This window comes from Trichosurus vulpecula, chromosome 5, assembly GCF_011100635.1.
Source record: "Trichosurus vulpecula isolate mTriVul1 chromosome 5, mTriVul1.pri, whole genome shotgun sequence".
NCBI classification, from domain to species: domain Eukaryota; kingdom Metazoa; phylum Chordata; class Mammalia; order Diprotodontia; family Phalangeridae; genus Trichosurus; species Trichosurus vulpecula.
In genome coordinates, this window is record NC_050577.1 from 61,422,327 (window position 1) to 61,442,477 (window position 20,151).

The 20,151-nt window shown below is 35.8% G+C and overlaps 1 protein-coding gene across 5 annotated transcripts in view; it reads left to right on the plus strand.

Moving 5' to 3' along the window:
- Window positions 1-20,151, plus strand: part of MLLT10 (MLLT10 histone lysine methyltransferase DOT1L cofactor) — a 227,670-nt gene that overhangs the window by 197,734 nt on the left and 9,785 nt on the right. For all 5 annotated transcript variants that reach the window (XM_036759451.1, XM_036759452.1, XM_036759454.1 and 2 more), the window contains 3 exons: window positions 14,856-14,973; window positions 16,304-16,376; window positions 19,950-20,104. In XM_036759451.1, coding sequence (XP_036615346.1) covers window positions 14,856-14,973; window positions 16,304-16,376; window positions 19,950-20,104 — 346 coding nt within the window. The remainder of the gene's footprint in view (window positions 1-14,855; window positions 14,974-16,303; window positions 16,377-19,949; window positions 20,105-20,151) is intronic.

Below are 20,151 nucleotides of genomic sequence, written 5' to 3' on the forward strand. Positions count from 1 at the left end.
GATTTTTTATTTTACTAGTTTTTTAGTGTGGATGGCTCAGGGAATGATTCTTGAAGATTCTGTTGCAACATAAAGGGAGACTGTAACATTGTGACTTATTTTTTATTGTATTCTTTTTCTTTGTATCGCTCTTATGTCCAGCACAATGCTTTTCAAAAAATAACGGCTTAAGAAATATTCGAAAAAGAAATATTATTCAGTGTTTGAGTGAAGATAGAAAAAGGTTTAAATGTGATGGATTACAAGAAGACAAACTTGGTTCAAATGGAGGGTACAGAATGTTCAAAGATGAGCTTAAATTTAGTTATTTAAAAATAGCAGAAAGAAGAAGTGATGTTTCATGATTGATATGATTAGTCATGGTAACTTTGTCAACCACCTTTTTGAAAGAATGATAGGTACTAGACCTTTTAGGGTCTTCTGGTCCTACCCTTTGATCAAGAACTGCCTCCTATAAAATGATTGTCCTAAAGAGCCCCAGCATTTTTAGGGGATGTTTTTTTAAAGGTCTCTTCTATAATGAGGTGAGGCGAAAAGGTAGTGGTAGAAGTTGTACGGTTCTAGTCTGCTTCCCTCTTCTAATAAAGTGCATCTTTTCCTCTTTATTTTATATCACCTTCCAGTCTTTTCTTTCAATTAGATGGGAGGGGGAGGGGAATGCCCAAATAGACAAGGCTAGACCAAGGAGACAGAGCTACATTGGGAGAACACAGAGCTGGTAGTCTTCCAAGCTAATCCTGTTATCTTGGGCATTGATGTGGCTCTAGACATAAATAGGTTGCACTATAGATGTCCCAGGGAAATATTGCTGAGTAATATTCCATTGTATCATAAAGGAAGAAGTAATGGTCCAACTGAATGGGTCCAACTCAAGCACATCCCCTGGTAAGGCAATTAGGTGGTACAGTGGACAAAGCACTGGACCTGTTCAAATCCAGCCTCAGATGCTTACTTACCAGTTTTGTGACCTTGGGGAAGTTACATAACCTCTGTCTGCCTCTATTTTCTTATTTGTAAAATGGCCATAATAAAAGCACCAGCCTTCCAGTGTTGTGATGATTAAAAGAGATAGTATTTGCCAAGCGTTTTGCAAATCTTATTGCAGTATATAAATGCTAGCTATAACCTCAGTATTGGTAGAAAACGGGATACTACTAGGTCATTCAGCAGTTAATAGAAAGAGTTTTACTTAGTCATAGCATGGAATGGATGCTGTTTAAGTACATTATAGAGCTTAGCCGCAGCAGACACAGGCCTTACCCCTATTCCCTTATCTCTTGCACCTCCTTAACTGGTCAGTGCAGGGTGGAAGGACTCAGTGTCTGGGGACATCTTACAAGTCAGAAAGGGCCAGAATTCACATAGCTGAGCCTTTTTTGTGCTTTTAAATGATGATCAGGAAGCCATGTCAATGCAGCCAGAGGCTACCAGGAAGCTTTGTCAGCCTAGACATTGATTGACCCTTAGCCCTCTGTGCCTACTAATCTAGTCCCCAGGATAACTTCTTTGCCTTTCAGGGAAGAAGCCAGCACTGGGGGAGAGGGGGCAACTAGATAGTGATCCAGTCACCCCTTTCTGAAGGAAAAGAGATTGTAAACCCTTTAACCTCTTTTTGTTTATTTTTAATCCTTTACCCTAAGCAAAATTTTCCCTTTGTTGCTTCCTCTTGAAGTCCTCTCTAAACTTATCCTTGTCCTTCGCGTACCTGAAGCCTTCATTATGTCCTCTGATAATCCATAGTCCTTTATTCATTGGGCATGTCCAGAATTTCCAGTCTTCCTCTGTTAAGTCAAATGATACTTTTGAAGAAAGCAGCTTTTGATTGCTAGGTGTAGTTTTGACTACCTGATTAAATAGTTGATATGAATGAGAGACAGCATTGGGTGTAAGAGTTAGTTAACATCCTGTCTCTGATACTAGCAGTAAGACTATGGCAACGTCACTTAACCTTGATGCTTCATTTCTTCATTGGTAAATTGCTATCAACAAAACTTATGATACCTCAAAGGGCGGTGGAGAGGCTCAAATGAGGTAATTTAGGCAAAGCATTTCTGATGCCTCAATAACTGTCAGCTGTTATTGCTTAGCATTTCATGGCTCAGCTTCTGTTTTAGAATGGATGTGTATTAATTCAAATGAATATCAGATTGGTAAAATGCGTAGGTTGAGAGTAAGGCAGCTAGACTGACGTCCCTTGTCCTTTTTTCCTTCTCTATCATCTCTCTCTCCTACAAACACTGTATCATCTTCCAGGAAGTCACAGTGCATGGAAGCTTCTGCCTCTGTTCCCTCATGTGGATGGCTAGAGTCCTTGGATATTTTGTGTAAAGATTAGATGTAGGCTGGTTGTGAACACTTAAAAGCAAAAATATGAACAACTCATATCTGTTATATTTCAGTTGGATAATTTTCTAGTGGTAATGCCAAGCCCCACTAGGTATTCTTGCTTATGGACAGAGTGCTGGGCTCTTGGGTGTCTACAAGGAGGTTCAGATTCTGCCTCTGACACTTACTGTATGACCTCAGCTCCTCATGTTACTTCTCTGGGCAACTCCCTAAGACTTGACCAAGTTACCATCTACAATGCCAGGATTTAACTTGTTGCATAGTAGAAGCAACATCATTTCTTAAATTCCGTAATATATAATGTAAAACAGAAACAAACAGTGAAGGTCTCGCTGTTTGGTTTTATTACCTTTCATGTTACTAATCAACAAGCATTTATTAAGCACTTGATATTACAGGAACCTGCAGGAAGCTGTGCATGGTGTTCACTATGTGCTGAGTCGTGGGATTTGGGTTTTGGTTGTTTTTGTTGTTGATAAATGCTAACATGTTTGAATTGTTAAAACCACAGGCATTCTTAGATACCAATATGTGCATTAATAAATAATATTAAATTTGCTATGTAATTGTTAATAGCAAGTTGAAAACATTTCTATGTTGATACAGTAGGTGCTCTTTTCTCAACACATCTTCTCCAGGTCGGGCAGTGTACCTTTTATCCACATTTTACTGATGAGAAAACTGAGGCTCTGAGTTAGGGGACTTGTCCGAGGCGCCATAGCTAGTAGCTGAATGTTGAATTTACTTGAAATTAGCTCCGTTACAATTAACTTAGGGATGGATAAGAGAACTCCAAAGATACTTTCTCTTCTTCTAAATGAAATATAATTATTTACTTACCTCTCTTCATGACAGAACTTTCAATTTCATTAGATAGAAATTGAAATGATTTTGTTATCTTTGATACAAATGCTTTATATAAGGTTACATATTTAAATTGCCTTACAAATCTTACGAGTGAATATTTTTTGATATTTTATTAGTTTTGTATACATTTTGTTTCTTGTGATCACAACGTTCTTAAAGGTACACATTTTTCAAGAATCCCACAGTGCTGTTCATAGTAGTGCAGATGTGAAATTTGATGTATAAGCATATCGAAGTTCTAGCGGTTATGTTCTACATGCTTGAGATCCCTTAGAGTTTCAATCAGAGAAGTTGTTCTTCCCAGAGCTATTATGTAAGAGTCTTAACGACAGACTGATAAAATTATTCTAACAGTTATGATAATTGTGTAATTATAGGAAAAGAAGAGGCTGTAAATCTTTGCTGTTGTGATTCTTAAGTGTCAATTACACAGTCCCTTCACAACACACATACATATAACTTAAAGAACTTTTTGATACTGTCCTTAAGCTGACACTTAGCCTTTTTTATGTGATGTGTGTCACAACACAGAATGGGGCAGAAAAGCAAGTGTGCGTGCATGTTGTCCATTAGGCTGTTGCCACTTTATGATCAGCTCCTTTATGGTGGGTCAAGGTTTGTGCTCAAGATGCCCCACTGTCTGCTGCATAGACTCAGAAAGTGAAAGAGTCATGGAAGTGACTCTTGAAGTGGACTCGAGGGAGCTTGGCTGGTTTTGACAGATTTGGGTTTTTTTTTTTTGTTTTGTTTTGTTTTTTTTTTTCTATTTATCCTTTTTTAGTAGCAAGGTTAGGTCACCCCACTAATAGGGTTCCAGGTTAGAGAGAGTAAAAGGATAAATGAAGGAATGGTTCTTTTTTATCTCTTTTAATTAAGTGAAGAGTTCTCTGTTGATATCTTTTTTATCACTGGACAAAGTCTCACATGAGCATTTTCAATGTGCATTTCTCTCATTTCATTCTTTACATAAAGTCTGTTTTAATTACTCTCTGGTTACTTCCAGGCTGAATTAAGCAAAAATCTCATCTCTTCTCATTCATTATGGTTGTGGGTTTGGGGGATGGGGGGAAGAGGCATTGAAGGAGGAATTTACAGCCAGAGGGAAAATTCCATGTAACATGTGACTCAACTAGAAGAACAAAGAAATCTTAGTTGCTGGTAATCCAGGATTCCTTCAAATTAAAATCTTTACTGTTTCTCCCCTTGTCTAATTCCAGTAAGATTGTTCTCTTATAAATATGATCACCGGGCTAGGCTGAAAGGCAGTTGCATGATTTTTCACAGCGCTGCATGCTGAGACAGCTGCATCTCTGTTCGCCCACCAGCAAATGCTTCCTGCCTTCTCGACGAAGCTTATTTAGCCTGGCTTATCTGGTGCTGCTGTAGCAACCATCAGTCTCCAGGCAACTGAGGCACATTGACCTCTGGGTTGAACTGAATGTAACGCTACTTCAATTTAGCCGCCTGAGACAATAGTAATGGTGTGGAATGTGGAAAATGTGAAATTTTTTTAGCTTCTTTCTGTGTGTAAGGATACAAAAATATTTAGAAGGAATTGAATGTTTAGGAATGACTTTAAGATTTTGGATGCAGTCAGTGGTGAACCTTCTGTTCAAAGCTACAAACTATTTCTGATCTAACTTTCATAAAGAACATAGTGTATAATAAACTTCAGTCCACATAATTCTTATGTGTTTCATTTTGTATGGGAATTCATTAAAGGTAAATTACTTGGAATGAAGATATTAATATATTCTGTAACCAGATAAAAGAAAATAAATGAATCCAAAAATAATTCTGGAATACTCACCCAGTAGTAAATGTTTCTTGTTTGTTTATGAAAAACTTGTTAAATTTAAATACTGTTTCGTTACATTTTTATTGCTTAATGAGGTCAGTAATTCCAACTGGCTGGCCTGGTGCCAGCAGGTTAGAAATTCAGAGGTCATTCTTGATCTTTGTGCACTTGGTTTAAAGAAAAACAGACAAGCCTCTGTTTGGCATCTTTGCCACTATTAGAAATGTTAGTGGGCAAACTACTAAGGGGAGGGCAGGGAGGGGGGAGTGGCCAGTGGAATTTAAATAGACTAGAGTGATTGGTGCATCAGGGACCTTTACCAGGGAAAGAGATGAGGAGGCGTTTTGATGTGAGCAGTTCTTGAGTCTGACGACCAAATGTGAAAAAAATGAAGAAAAAGAAAATGTCATAGCATCTCAGTACTGTTTGGCAGCCCAGTTTCAAAACTTAAATATATTTGTTATACTTGTTTTTTAAACATTTAAACTAATTAGTGATTAATTCAAGGGTATGTAACTTCATTACATATTAGTAAACCTGTAATATAGTTACAATTATAACAATTACAGTTTCACATCATTGGAAGATAGAGCAGCTTCTGTCTTCGTGTTTTTTAATGATTTGATCTGCCCTTGTTGTACAGTGGGCAGAGGTATAAATTAGTTTCTGTAGGTGTGCCATTAATTTTTCATTTTGCCTTTCAAATCCCACTGTGTTTCCCAGTTATATTCATTCTTGCCTGTCTTGGGGAGCATACAAGTGCTTTTGTTTGAAGGGCTTTAAAAAAATAAAGAATTTAAGATTGAATTTAATTTTTTTTAAAATGCTTCTATAAGGAGCTCTTCTCTGGGTTTTGCTTTTGGATAGAATCTTGATACCCGTATGTAGGTAATTTGTACGTATGCTTAAGTAAACCCATATTACCTATCTGCTCTGTATGTTACTATTAAAACAAAGAAGATAGGTTTCCCATGTTTAAAATTCTTTTGGATGAAGGAAGTTTAGAGGTTTACCTGATACTTAATAGACAGACATCAAAGAGAGTTTTTATGGTAGAATTTTTGGTTCTTAAGCTTCTTGAGTTTACAGTAAGACTTTTACTACATGTTCTTTGTATGTTTTATGTTTTAGTAGGTATTTGGATTGATTTATATGTTTATGCTATTTTATTTTTAGATATGGTGAATTAAGGACTATTTAATCCTACATTTATTAAGGTTTATTTACCAATTGAAGTGTTTGATACTAAAGTGTTTTAAACTTTGATAAAATGTATATAGTCCTGGGATGTATTTATCTTAATTTTTACTAAGAGGATATTTTTTAAGAGTAATTTTGGTAATAATGTATAAATATGCTAAAATTACAAAAGAATAACTCCATCATTAAGAATAATGCTATTCTAAGCAAACTACTTTGGAAGGGAAAGAGTACTAGATTATTTTGTTTCACTTCTCTTGGGTATAATGTTAATTATTGCTCTAAACAATAACTTAGTTGACACAGTGTAAATAGATAATATTGATTTCTCAGAAACAACCTATTAAGAAAATAAGAATATTCTCCCCCTTTTTTATAGGGAGGGAGCTATTTGTCAGATGATTTTTATCACAAGCGAATTAAGGTATTTTTTGTTTTTGTTCCAAAGATCCCACACATGTGAATCACAACCAAATTTCTATATATACAGAATCAGAATTATCCTTTTAAAAGAAAGCATTGTCAAATTATAAAAATAAGCACATGATAGCTTATGGTATCAGTGGTCTGATTAGCATCTGATTTTGCTTCTATTTTGTGTTGATTTGAAAAAAAACCTGACAGTTTCGTGGTGAGTTTTTCAAAAACTAAAAAAAAAGCATATAGTTGGTTAACTTCTTTATAAATGGATTGTTAAAGTTAAGAGAGTTAGCTTTTTGAGGATGTTAACTTTTCAATGCCTTCCAACAGATAAATAGTTTGCTCAAAGTACATTTTAGCTCCAACTCTTAAAACATATTTCTCTATTAACATTTTAAACATCTGGCTTCCCAAAAGTAATTTTAAAATTGAAGTTAAATTTAAGATTATTTTTATTGTCTGTGTTCACATACTATTTGCATTTAATACAGATTACATATATGTGCCTGTAATTCTGGCTTCACTTGTAGGAAATATTTGATCAAGGAAAGAATAATACGAAATTCCTTTGCTATTATTAAGATAACCTGTCTCTGTTTTATGGACTGAAACCTTAGTATTAGGAAAAGGAAGGGATGATTCTTACCTCCATGCCCACTCTTAAATATCATAAAATTTGACAAAACATTATAGTACTAAAGTATTAGCATTGACTTAAAAATTAAAAGGAAAGAGGTGTACTGATTAGAAATAAACTGATTAAGAATCTGTTCTGGAATTGGTTGTTAGACCCCTTCCTGTTGTCCTATCATGAATGAAGGAGTTCAGTAATGGTTTAACTACAATTAAATCCCTCCCCCTTCTTTATGGAAACTCAACTGTGGGCATTTCAGCATTAGCCTAAACAATGGTTTTGAATATGTTAAGCCCCTAACAATTAGGGAGCAGTTTGGGGCATTGAATAATGTGGAATGATGCAATTGAACCTGACAGCTTCAACAGTCAGCCTACTCATGGGACCTGAAAGTTGTTCACACTTGGTTTCATCTCTCATCACACGCTGAGTATTAAAACCTTACTGGTGGGGAGCTGAAACAGACAGAAATGGGGCCTGTTAGCAGAAAATATTTCAGAATATCAAACCTGAAAAGAACAAGGGAATGGGTAGGATTGTGGATTGTCACATGTGTTCTTATTTCTCAGAGACCATTTGTAGTGTAATTTATATATAAATGAATAGAGCTTTTCAGTAATTGTATTTCAGAAACATCTCATTTTCCATTTGAACATTTCCTATGAAAACTTTTTCTGACCCCACGTAAAAGTTTTATTTGCTAAATTTATGAATAAACGTCTTGCCATTTAAAATCATCTGTTCTTTTTAATAGTATTTCTGCAAAGTCATTTGACGATATGTAAATAGACTAGTTTTTACTTTGAAACATTACCTAAGCACTGTAAGGGAAATGAATAATGAACCTTCATTTTTCTTAATACTCTGTTCAAGATGTTCCCCACGTTTCCTATTTTAAAATTACTCTTAAATTAGGGGGGGGCCAGAACTGGGTGGGGGTCGTTTGTTTTTAGAAAGTAGGTAAGGTAAGCATTGCAGTTTTGTTCTTCTGAGAATTGAGTATTCTCTTAAAAAAATAAAAGATTCAGTTAGGAAATATCTTTGGTGGGGTTTCTAAAGTCCATTTTTTTAGACATGTGTGAGTTGGTTATTAAGGTCTGATGAAAAAAGACTACAGTTTTTAAAGTAAGTACTGCATTTTAGAACTTGTTTGAATCCTTTGACCTTAATGTGTATTGACAGGATGATTACGCATTTTTAATAAATGCTTGCTGCAGCCTGTTTCTACCATGAGTGTGGTATGAAGTTTCTGGTTCACCTCTAAATAATGCATTACCACAATACTTTTCTAAAAGGGAAATTGTAGTATAACTAAGGTGCTTTCAAACCTCTTCATATACACCTTCTCTCTATTACTACCTTTATCAGTCCAAGTGAAAAGAAAATAATACTCAGTTTTAAGACTTTGATCCTTGTGTAGTCTCATTTAATGTGACTTTCTCTCTACGGAAGGCGTGCAGAATATCCCCAAATTCTCTTAATTTAGTTTATATTATAGTAAAACTTTTCATGAAACATATGTATGTTACTGTAAACAAAGATTTAAAAATTTGGAAAAGAAATACCAGTTGGGCAAAAGCTAAAACTGAAATATTTTAAATCATGCCAATATTTTTGATCTGGTGTGCCAATCTACTTAGCAAACTTAATTTCTTTAATGTCTTCTATTTCAAGTTTGTGTACCTCCTTGAAAAAGCTTTAAGCTTTAAGTATATTTAACGTAGTAAGTTTATCCAGATTTGCTTAGGAAAATCAGTGTTTTGGCTCAGTCACCTATTACATTCCTTCTAAACATGTGTTGAGTCTGCCATGATAATTCATTTATTTATAGCAATCAGAAAAGTTTTACTGCATTGATCTGCATGTTTGTGTAGCAGAAATTACACTTAATTAGGCTCCCGATGAATTATGAAAATCAAAGTAGTAGAATTTAATATCAGAACTAAAAAGCTTTGCAGGGTCAGAAGTGATTAACTTCCTATTCCCTTCTCTTAAATTGTCTTTCTGAAAGTCTGAATTTTTGAAACTTAAAAAGCAAAGCTCTACTGTAGCAGTTTAAAATGTTTAAATTTGCAAACTACTATACGTTAATTTAGTGGATTATTTAAATTCTTAGTAGGTGACTCACTGCTTATAGGGCAGGGAACTTAATTCTTTAGAGAAAGCAATTAGTTTTCCTTATAAGCTCTTTCCAGCCTCAGAACAGAGGCAAGGTGGTAGTATTTTTGAAAGGAGCTGACAGGGAGTCTAGAAAGCTGGGTTCTAGACCCTGGAAGGACTCTGACATTGAGCAAATTGTTTAACTTTTCTTCTGTTTTCTTCACCTATAAAAGAAGGCATCTCTAAAAAAACTATCCTCCGAGAGTATTGTTAAGTCCTTGAAAAGGAAAGATGGAAAAAACATAAGGAAACTAATTCTTCTCTTGACTTGATCAGGCCATCTTTGTTGGCAGTAGGTAGTGTGTATCTGTGTCTCTGTATATGTGTGAGAGATAGTGGTCAGGAAAAAATTAAAATATGGGAGAGGTGGGGCTCTGCTGGAAAATTTTGGTTTATACCTTTAATTCATATTTCATCAATTACCTGCTTTCCTGGATATTACTATTCTCCTCCTCCACACTGTGTCAAGATTTCTATAGTAGGCATGTGGCCTACAGAAGCATGATGTACTTCATATATCCATTAGCCTGAGAGGCTTATGGTATATAATTCAAAGGACAGTTACTTGGTATCAGTAAACATCCCTAAACCCTTCCCTATTTCTGTCAAAGGTACCGCCAGTCACTCAGGAGTTATCATCTACTCCTCAGCTCTCTCATCCCCTGTGTCTAATCCATTATCAAGACCTATCAATTTACCTTCATCACATCACTTCCATATATCCACTTTTTTCCTCTGGCCTTGCCATGCAGGCCTCACCTATTGTAGTAGTCTGCTGCAGTAGTAGTTTAGTGGTTGCTTTCTCTTCCCATTCCAGTCCATATTCCACTCAACTGTCAAAGTGATCTTCCTAAATAGCCGACATCTGATCATGTAACCCCCTATTCAGTAAACTCCAGGGGCTCCCTGTCGCCTTCAGTATCGAATATTAAATCCTTTGTTTGGCATTGAAAGACCTACATAACCTGTGGCAACCCTGCCCCTATTTTTCCAGTCTTCTTACTCCTTAGCTTCTCCACCTTCAGCCCTCACACTCTGTGATGTATTGCCATCTGCCTCCTTGCTGTTCCTCGAACAAGAAATCCTCTTACTCAGGGTGGTCCTGTAGGCCTGGAATGCTCTCCCTCCTCATCTCTGCCTCCTGGCTTTCCATTGAAATCTCACCTTGTAAGTGCCAGGATCTTTGCTCTGGATTCTTTCCTGTGTATCTTCACTGTGCCTTGTTGGTACATAGTTGTTTGTATGTTGTCTCCACCATTAGACTGAGGGCTCCTTGAGGGCTGGGACTGTCTTTTACCTTTCGTGTTTAGCACAGTGCCTGGCACCTAGTAGACACTTAGTACATGTTCATTGACCCACTGATTGACGCAAATATATTTAGCTTTTCTGCGTTGTGTCTACTTTTTGTTCCCTCGTATTTTGGAGGGCAGTGAAGTAGAGAACCCTTTGGATAGCAGGATTAGCTGTCTGCTAATGGAACAGTGCATTTTTGCAAAGAATTTGTCACATGGGGAGTTCTTATCACAGAAAGCTGTGGTCTTGGATTTAATGAACACCTAGCAGCTGTGTTTGGTTGCTTGTAGATCTTGTTTACCTGTTCCTACTATGTTTTTCCTTTCTCATTGGGGTGTGATTAGTGGTCACTGATTTTGTTAAGTGTTTCTTTTTCAAAATGTAGGCAGATGTTCAGAATGTTATCCTTGAGTACAAGTTGGGTTTCTTGTGTATTTTGGTGTGTCATAATCCAGTCCTCCCTTACCTTTCGTATTATTTATGGATTGTTCTGTGTGATCCAAAATATTGCTCCTTGGTAAGTGAACTGTATTTTCCTGTCAACTTGCAGGATAATAGAGAGTCTTCCTTGACCATTTCCCCTTCCCACACTCTGTATATAAATTTTGCCAGTTTAAGGGGAATTTTTAAAAAAAGGCTAGAGCAGGGATTCTTAACCATTTTTTTTTCCTTCATGGGTCCCTTTGGCAGTCTTGGTTTAAAAAAAGCTTTGTGGACTCCTCAGAAGAGTGCTTTTAAATGCATAAAATAAAATACAAAGGATTGCACAAGAAACCAGTTGTGTTTAAATACAGTTATAAAATTATTTTTAAAACAACCTCACAGACCCTAGGTTAAGAACCCCTGAATTAGAGTGTTGTTGTGAGTTCTCAAGATGCTGGTAATTTAAAATGTGAAACCTACCACCTTCCAAAATCCACATCAAGTATAGCTCTTTTAGGGATGGCCCAGCTGGAGAAGTAGCTGTATCTTCCAAAGTAGAGGAATCAGAACTGGAACCCAGATCTGCTAACTCCCCTGGTGTGGTCCTCCTCTTATTTACTAGCACAACTTTGACCTTTATGGTAGATAAAATTAGTTCCAAGCTGCCACCCAGGTGAAGGTTGGGCTAAAGAACAAATTAAGATTGTATGAAACTAGCGCTGTGTGTGAGGTAGGTCTAAAAGCCCTGGGAACAATTTATCTATTAGGCATAACTTCGCCCGCTAGCTCCTCTGTTTGCTTTTAGGCTGTGACTTAGATAAACAATCATTCATGCTCTTAGTTTACTATAACTGGAACTATACAAGAGAGATGTGTCCGTTGGATTTTTAATATTTCTTATTCACATCTTCTTTTATACCAAATTGTCCGTATCCCATATAATTCCCCATTAATATTTCTTTATCTTCAGATTATTAATGACTTTTTTCTGTTTTTCTAGTCCTTATTTTTTTTTTAAATTCAGAATAGTCCTTTCAGCAGGTTGCTTGCCTCAGTGATATAAAAATGTGAATTGTTGTTATTACTATTCTTTTCCTTATTGCTCCCACTAAATCCATTATCCCATCACGAGGATTTGAGTATCTCCCTTTTTTTAAACCCCTTTTGTACTCCAGTCCAAAGTCTTCAGGACCTTCATATCGTCCATTGAAATAGAAAATACTGAGGTAAAAAGCATTATGTACTACTTACTGTGCTCTCCAGTTAAACAGTATGAATTAAAAAAAACATTTTAAAAAGAGAAAAAAAGCAGGGATATATTTTCTTTTTAAAGGTTAATTATTTAGATATGCTAATACTCCAGTAGTCATGATTTTAAAATCTCTGTAAAATCTTTTTTTTTTTTTTTAATATTGTGAACATATCATTTTTAGCTGTAGAATTTCATAGTACGGTAAAACCTAAACTATCTGGAACTCTTGAAGAACAAATGATCCTCCATAGTGATTTTTTAACTCAGCTGTACCCCTTTAATCGCCAGTGTTCTAAAAATTTTAGCCATTTTAATGGAAATCTTTTAAAAATATATTGCACAATTTAACCTTTTCTTGATTAGGGCCCGTCACTGTGATATCAGTTATTGCAGTGTCCTGTAACATAATAATGTTCTCAAGACTTAAGATGTTTAAGACTTTATTTTTGGTTACTTCTATCTCAGTTGTCTCAGACTGTGGTTTTTTTGTTTTGTTTTTGTTTTCTGTTTTTGTGCTGGCTCTTGTTAGATTTTCTTTTTCTTGCCTTGCCATCATTTGCCATTTCTTGTTCCTGTCTATGTGCTTACCTGTAGCACAGCCTTCCTTAAACCAGAAGACCCAACTTAGGGGAATTGTCTTGCAAAGCAAAAATAGGTAGTCCCTGAGGAGTGACAGGAGTGAGAGCTTAGTGCCCCAAGTTCGTGAGCTTTTGTGTAAGTATTTTGTAACATCTCTCTTGACTGAGCAAAGCCTTCATTGGTTAGTTCTAGTTCTCAGTAGCCAGATTAGTCAGGTAGGACTGTATTTTTGGTTATGTAATACACATTAGGAATTGTTTTATTTGGCTTGTATTACAGGAATATTTGTTAATGTCTAATAGAATGTTCTTGTTTTGGAATTTTTATCCTTTTGAGGTTACTAATTGATTGTTAAACAAGACATATATTGTGAACTTAATAGATTCTTATGCAGATCTTCAATTAAGAGGACAAATGAAACAAGGAATTGACAGATTGAACTTAAAGCTACATGAAATTGTGAACTCTTAAGGTATACAGTATGGAACAATAAAAAACATAAACTGAATTCTGCATTGCTGAAAGCATTCCTGTGAATTATAAAAGTCCATTTATCATACTTAATAAGTTGGCCAGGAGCCAAAATGTAATGGCCGGGTGTGATTCCTTCCAGAAACACTGTTTATAGTCCTGTACTATTTTGCTTGTAATAACTACTGTGACGTCTTGGTCTCTAGTGCGTGGTTATAAACATCAGCCTGTACCACGTGTTTGACTTTTTAAAATCAGAAATACTTCAGTTCTTGGAAGTCATTTTCAGATATCTTATTTTTCCTGTTTTTAACTATCTATATAGAATGATTCTATTTTAGGGATCAGTTGTATGAAAAGTGTATTTTGTGCCAGTTTGAATTTTGTGTCAGAACTCTGTTCTTTTGAGTTAATGCGATGAGGTTCTTTCCAAATGTAGCATTCGAAGGCTGTAGTATTCTTCGAAAGGGAGAAAGCATGCAGCCCCGTGAAGAAGGCATTTTTATTACATTGGATTATGCAAGACTTTGGCCAGCCTCCTTTGCTTCATCTGTTTAAGGGTTCATTTTCGCTTGTTTGGCACAAGTCCCAGTAGAGGCCTTCAGAATTGTGGTTAGCAACATGAATGAATTACAAACTTTGGACGAGCTCTTCAGTAAGTCGAGCTGGCCAGCTGCCAAAAATACAGTGCCTTATATGGGGTCAGGGCAAAGCTGCGATTCGTCGAGCCCTGTATTGTATAGAAAACATACTTGTGATGCCTGTTTGCTTTCTTTTAAAATAAAAACAAAACAAAACAAAAAAAAACCCACCAGGCTTCTAAGTCTATCAAAATAGGAAGTAACAAAATACTGTGCAGGTTTTACTAATGACAGAGTAAAGCAAAGGAAATATGGCCCATGAGGCTAAATGTAGAGCTGGAAGTGAGACCTTTTGACCTCCTCAGTCGGCTTGTGATGTAAGGGACCCAAGCATTTGTGAGACATCTGTTGTCTACCTGCCCTTATTTTGTAAATGCTTTAATAAGATTAAATAATTAAGAGGAGAACCACATGATCACCATGTCCCTGAGTTCTGGCATTGCCTACATAACTTTCAAACTAGAAGCAGTGGAATTTATTCTCTACCTTGTATATGCCATTCATTTTAAAAGTGTTACTCAAAGCTTGAAAGTAGCATTTTAAAAACCATGATTTTGGGAAAGTAGAATTAAACTCCTCCTATCTATTCTATTTCATTAGAAATCATAATCTCCTTAATGCTTTTTCAGACAGTCATTTACTCTGTTAGTTGTTGTATCAGTGAGGGCAGAATACCTGGTGACTAGGTTTGTTTGAAAAAGCTAAAAAAGCAATAACTAGTGAAAGCTGTCAAAATACAAGTTATTTATCTTTGCACTTTTTTCCATTTAGGCAAATACCCTATCTGGATCTTCCTTAAGTCTAGCTCCATCCCATATGTATGGCAATAGGTTAAATCCAAACTCAGCAATGGCAACTCTTATAGCTCACTCAGAAAACAGTCAAGCAGGTAAGTTTCAAGCAATATTGAAATTCTCCCTAATTTAACTGTCTTTAAAGCAAACTAATTTTATTTGTAAACTCTAGTATAGTTACTAAAGGATTGTGTGATTTTTTTTTCCCCCCAAAAGAATCACAGTTGGAAGTAAATGCTCTGCTGTGTTGCAGAATAGCCATGTGCATTTTTTACTGTCTGAAATGTAAATGTTTAAGCAGAGCCATCAGCAGGCAGGAATGCAGCAGCGTCTCCTGTGACTTCTGTGATTGATGTGTTCAGTTCTCAGTTCTGCGCAATGAAAGTAACATAACACGGGGCTTCTCTGTGAACGGCCTAAACCTTTATTTGCATAATTCATGAAATTGCATTACACAAACTTGGTTTAAAAAAAAATCCTGTTAGAGAACTTCTACAATGTTTAGTAATCCTGTGAATATTTACCAGTTGACGTTTTGTAGCATTTTCCTCTTCTCCTGTTTTAATGAGCCACTGGATTTGCTTTGTTTCATTCCATCCTTAAGGATTTGTTGACATGTCCAAGTAGTCATGCCTGTTTGGGGGAAGGGAATGGGTTTAGCAGTTTACCAAGAATGGATCAGTCATGTCTTTGCCCTCTAAGGGGTCAGAGGTCACTTGACTCAGAATAAGGGGAGGACAACCTTGAAGGGGGCCAGATAGGGTTGTTATTTAACTGAGAGGCCATAGGGAAAAATCATCCTTTTCAATTTTACCAGTGGAAAGGATTTTGTGTTAGCTAATGAAGTAGAATTTTAAAGTACTTTAAAAGTATATCTTATTTTGTTTACTGAATTTTTTGTATTAATTTGAAAAGCCAAAAAAAAATATCCAGGTAATATTAAATTCTGATCTGAATATTCACATTACATTTAGTGAGGGTCAGCATGAAGCATTAGGTGTTTTATGGCTTGTCTTGGGATGCAAAGTGTTAAAAAATACAAAGCATCAGGATTTGCTGTGATAAGCATACAGATGAGCTGTCCACAGCTGTGATTCATTACTTTCACCGTAGAAATTAAAAGTGGCTGAGGGGAGGGTACTGCAAATGCAAACCACGCTTCCGTGCTGTAAAATTGAAAGGAATGAAAGAACTGAACATAATCCATGGCCTTCTCCACCCACAGAAACGTGTAGGGACAACGCCTTACACGCTACAGTTCAGCAATTTTAAACTAGCAACATATTAGGTCTTTTACCTTCATAGTAACTGTAGAGATAGTGCTTAAGGTCTAATGTATGTTTTAGGAGAAAAATCAGAGCAGCAGCTTAAAACCTCTTATCTAGTGAGAGTCACTTTATCGGCTATGAAATATTTACACTGCAGATCCGGATCTTGGAGACAATAGCCGCAGCCTTGTTGGCAGAGGAAGCTCACCCAGAGGAAGCCTTTCCCCACGGTAAGCATTATTTACACTGGAGAGTGAAGGCAAAGGAAACATTCCGAGGTCTGGAAACTTCTTTATCTCTTATCAGTAGCATATACATATGTGAGACCATAAAGAATTATGTAGATAAATGGCATGTCCAGACCGACAAGAAAAGTGGTTTTAAATTTATGTGGATGTTAATTTAAACACATATGATGATGTTTACAAGTTAAAAGGAATACCTTCTCTTAAGCTTATAATAGCTTTTAGTTTGCCTGGTTTTATCATTTTTATCTGATGATAATATCTTTCAGTTTTTTCAGTTGCCTATTTCTGTTATAAAATGTGTAGTGGTAAAAAATCACTTATTGCATTAGATTAACATGCTAGAAGACCTTTTTTGGACATTGAGTTTATTTCTTTTACAGAGTAAAATTAAGATATTTCAGAGAAAAATGATTTTAAAATAAATTTCTGGTTGGACCACTCAACCCTGTTTAGATAGAGATATTTGTTTTTAACCCAAATCATCTTGATTTGTTTAATGCTAATATATTGTGTAATGTTTTATCAGAAGATGCAGATTTTCAAATAAAAATTTTATGTAATTCTCTGGCATACTTTGTGTAAAGTGTTTCACATAAATATATAAAAGTATCTCTATCTCCTAGAACATGCTTGGAAATTTTGGAAAATCCTTAAATTATTAAATATTTAGAATCTGTCTGTATTAGAGGCTGCTCGGTCTCAGGGTCAGAACTGTGCCCATATTTTGCCTCTTGACTTGTTGTATGATCCCTCGCAACTGTAAGACTTTTGAACTACAGAATAGCCACCTGCCTGCTTTGATGGAGGGAATTTCCTCACCAGGAGCTCCCTCCACCAATGAAATGACGGGTCCAGACTAATGTAAAGGGGAAAAAATATTAGAGATAAGAACACTACACTTGATGTAGCTGTAGATGGTACAGTAATTAGAGTGCCAGGCCTGGAGTCAGGAAAATCTGAGTTCAAATCCAGCCTCAGACACTATCTGTGTGACCCTGGGCAAGTCACTTAAACTCTGCCTCAGCTTCCTCTTCTATAAATTGGAGATAATAATAGCACCCACTTCCCAAACTTGTTGTGAGGATCAAATGAACCTATAACTTGCTCTTTAAAGACCCATATTGCTGACTGCTTTTCCTTTTAATAAGGAATGTGAATTGAAACATAAATCATAGTTATGTCAGTAACCTCAGAGTATTTATATCATAAATAAGTGGCTCAGATTTTCTCCTTCTTTAAGGAGTTAGAAAATGTTTTGATTTTGAAGTCATCCATGAAAAAAAGGACAGAAAAATTAAGGCTTGAGGATGTGTGAAACAAGGTTGACTAGCCCTTCAGTTCAGGAAGGACTTGAGTGACGCACCTCAATAACTCTCCAGCTCCTCTGACCTCACCCTCTTTCTCTTTTTCTCTTCTCTGACTGTTGTACCCATTGAGGCTAGGAATTAGGAGCAGAGGGAATCTCAGGATCCACCTCAGGTACCCCTACCTACCATTCATCAGCCTATAAATGAAATTTTAATGAAGACTTAGATATGAGAAAAATCAGAACTCTCAGTAAATGTCAAACTGTAATCCAAAAAATTGTAACATCAAACTTTAATAATTTTGCTGCATAAACTTGCAATGAAATACTTAGGACAGTCATACTACTTAATTATCTGTGAATTACTAGTGACATGATCATTGGCAAGGCCCTTAAGCCCTCAGAACCTGAGTTTCATCATCTATAAAATGTGGGAATTAAATAACACTTAGAATACACCTCCCTCATAGGGCTGCTGTGAGGAAAATGCATTCTAAAATCTTAGATGGCTATATAAATGTCGTTTACTTGTCCTAAGTTTTCTTGAGTATGCCCTCCAGTGTTTTCAACTGTATGTTGAGATTTCTTCTTTTTAGAAACACTTCAGTAAATCTGGCAAATTTTAGTATTACTTTTTTAGCCTCAAAGCCCATTATTAGTTTCAAGTGATTTGCTTTGCCCAATTTGACCCACTAGAGTTTTTTTCCTTTGGAAATCAAGAAGTTTGTGTATACGGTAGCTTACTTGATCTCCCTAGTCTCACCTCCAGGGTTATTGCTAAAGTTTGGGAGTATTACCTTTGACTCAGAATTTTAATGTACTTTAAAAAATTGATTTGTTGTGGGAGTATTTGTTTATAAGGTGAAATATTGAAAGACATTTTCTGTCTCCATGTTCCTTTAGATGGAGAGTGTAGATCTCTATCAGCAGAGGCCCAAACTTAAGGTCTTTTCGATCTGGCCAAGCCTTGATATTTATGTCTCCTGTGTGACCTTGGGCAAGTCCCCTCCCTCCTTGTGCTTCATTTCCTTCATGTGTAAAATGAGGAGCCTCCATAACCCTGGAGGCTCCTTCCAGCCTTTAAAGTCCATGCTCCATCTTGCCTTCGTACATGCCTAGCCCTTCTAGTTTTTCTAGTTAGCTAAATACGCTTAGCTAATAAAATAGAAAAAAAAAGTTTCTTTCTGGTACTTTGTTAGTTACTTTTCTCTTAAATCGCAAGGACATAATGGAAGTAGTCTGGTCTGGTGTACTCACTGCCACTTTTTTTTTTTTTTTTTTTTTTTTGGCTAAACATCATTAAAATGATTGTCATATAAATTGGATCTCAGAAATTATTTTTTAAAGTCTTTCTAACTTCATACTAATCTAGTTTTGTAGATATATTAAATATTTCATTTATAACTTAATGTTTGTTTAAAGTTAATTACTATCTGAAATGTATACTTTATAAATGGAAATATTATTCATCACTCCAAGGATTAAAATTGTTTTGGATTCTCTTATACAGAAACAACAAAAATTCATCCAAATACCCACCTAAAATGGGGTACTTTTTATTCATGTCTGATAAATATAAGAAGTAGCCCAGCATTTAAAATGTGAATTAAAGGAGGTTTCTGACCTGCAATAGGGCATTTTTTGTTGTTTTTGACAATATATGCAAGTTTGTGTTTTATTCAAATGTTTTAATTCTTCATACTTTAGTTAACCATGATGATAAAACAAAGTTACTGATTTTAAAGGATTCTGGATACATGCACATATTTCCTAACTCAGGCACCTCTAGCTGTAAAGTCCCTGTTTTTTTATCTATCAAGAATAGAATTTGGTCAGATAATCATACAGAAATTAAAGCTAAACTGGAAAATATTTTGGTCTTTCCCGTTATGCTGGGTAGACTTGATCAAAGGGCTATACAAGTTTTAAGGATTCAGCTTTTTTGTTTGTTTGGGTTTTTTTGCAGCCCATTACAGAGATTATATGTTGCATTTACGTAGCTTATACTGGAATAGTATTTGGTTAATTTCCAAATATATTAACTATGTTAAATTTGAAGAGGCAATATTTACTGTTAAATTTTTGACTAGATTTTGTCTCAGACATTTAGCTTAAGCAACTAAATACTGGAAAAGTATGGATGTAAAGACATAAGAGGTTAAATGAAACAGGATAAAAGCCTTAGTGTGGACCCTTCCTTGCAAGTATTTCCCTTCTTTTTAATGTATGAATTATAACATTTTCAACAGCTCCCCTGTAAGCAGCTTACAGATTCGCTATGATCAATCAGGCAACAGCAGTTTGGAAAATCTACCCCCAGTAGCAGCCAGCATAGAGCAGCTTTTGGAACGGCAATGGAGTGAAGGACAGCAGTTTTTGCTAGAACAGGGCACCCCTAGTGACAGTAAGTATTCTTTTTCTTTTATTTGAATAGCTGCTGTGTCTGAAGCT